This window comes from Gavialis gangeticus, unplaced genomic scaffold (genome assembly GCF_001723915.1).
Source record: "Gavialis gangeticus isolate Ggan-Ray unplaced genomic scaffold, GavGan_comp1, whole genome shotgun sequence".
Taxonomy (NCBI): Eukaryota; Metazoa; Chordata; order Crocodylia; family Gavialidae; genus Gavialis; species Gavialis gangeticus.
In genome coordinates this window covers 1,431,001-1,432,589 of record NW_017728964.1, presented here as the reverse complement: position 1 = coordinate 1,432,589, position 1,589 = coordinate 1,431,001, and the positions used below count along the sequence as shown (strand labels likewise).

General features: G+C 47.2%; 1 protein-coding gene across 1 annotated transcript in view; it reads right to left on the bottom strand.

The window, feature by feature from the left end:
• Positions 1–1,589, bottom strand: part of DNAH9 (dynein axonemal heavy chain 9) — a 609,139-nt gene that overhangs the window by 535,544 nt on the left and 72,006 nt on the right. The window contains exon 12 of the mRNA XM_019501495.1: positions 1,143–1,398. Coding sequence (XP_019357040.1) covers positions 1,143–1,398 — 256 coding nt within the window. The remainder of the gene's footprint in view (positions 1–1,142; positions 1,399–1,589) is intronic.

The following is a 1,589-nucleotide window of genomic DNA, read 5'->3' as shown; positions in this document are numbered from 1 at the left end:
GGATCAGCAGGCGCTGGGGGAGTCCCTGTTCCCCCGAGCACCGCAAGGAGTGACCAGGAACAACGGTCACAAGCTGGCAGAGGGAAGGTTTAAGTTGGACATCAGGAGGCGCTACTTCACAGTCAGGGCGGCTAGGGTCTGGAACCAGCTTCCAAGTGAGGTGGTGCAGGCTCCCACCCTGGGGGTTTTTAAGAAGAGGTTGGATGACCACCTTGCTGGGGTCGTTTGACCCCAGTGCTCTTCCTGCCATGGCAGGGGGTCGGACTAGATGATCTGCTCAGGTCCCTTCTGACCCTAGAAACTATGAAACTAAGAAATGCTGGCTAACTTGGAAGATAAGAGGCAGGAGACCTTGAATTTTTATTTTCAAAATGCTCTGTATGAAGAGACCTGGGATTTGTCAGCACTAACTGCTCTAAAACAACTCATGCTTGTTGGATAAAGAAAAAAAGCTGCATTCTAATAGACTGTACGTTATTAATCACATTCTTTTATTTCATCCTTCTGAGAAAAAAATCTAAGGGTCTGCATTGACTGTCCCTGAGAATAATCAGGCATCAATGCATGTGCTGTCCTCCTTTAGAGCCTGACTGGTTTTAGAGCTCCGTTCCTGTTCACATTCCATTCTGCTGTGGGAGTAACAACACTGGAAATAGTACCCAAATCACCCTAGAACTGATGAGTCAAGAACTGTCCCAGCACAAGTGCCTTTCCTTCAGAGACCTCACAACTAAGCTGGACTGCTATGTAGCAGTCAACTCCAAATCATCAACTCATGATAAATGGTCACCACTGGATATCTGCATTATTTACATTGCCCTTGGACAGACAGTCTTCTGAACCTGCAATCCCAAACCAAGGCAGCACAGGGAAGCAGATATGGGCCTAGAAAAGGAAAATTGTTGGGGGGGGGACAAGGGGCAGGCAGACAGTATTGTCCTGCACATGCCCTATTGCTGGGTTGGGTGGCAACTCTGCCACTTTGCCAGGATCTGGGAATTTAGCCATTTTGTAGGCCTGAGGATGGTGATCAATAGAATATTGCATATCTGGGGCTGGGGTAAACACAGTAACTGGTTTAAGTTCATTTGGCCACTCATTACCTTCTACATTTAACAGAGTGCTAAAGCAGTTAGCCTCACCTTCCATTTTCCAGTTTAGCATCTCTTCTGCATCTTTCAGGTGCAAGTCAATATCATGAAGTTGTCTCTCTATTAGAGGGTATTCTACCTCAAGAACTGTCCTTAGGATCTTGTTGTACCTGTTCACCATCAGTTCCAAGTTAGCCACCAGCTTCCGGTATGATTCCTTGGAGGCGTAGAATTCTGCTGCTGTCTGCGGGATGCTCTCCATCTGGCTTCCTGTCAAGTAACTCACTTCCCTAAGCACTGAAACCAGCTAAAAAAACAACCCAGGATGATGGACTTATTTTTTTTTCCTTATTTTTGTTTCTCATTTCATTTGCAGGACAACTTTAATATGAGAAACTAGCAAATTCCCCATTAAGAATGACAGGGGTGGGGACAGAGCCCAGCCTCCGGCCCCGCTCCCCCCATCCTCATCCACCCCACCTCCCCCACCCCAGCTTC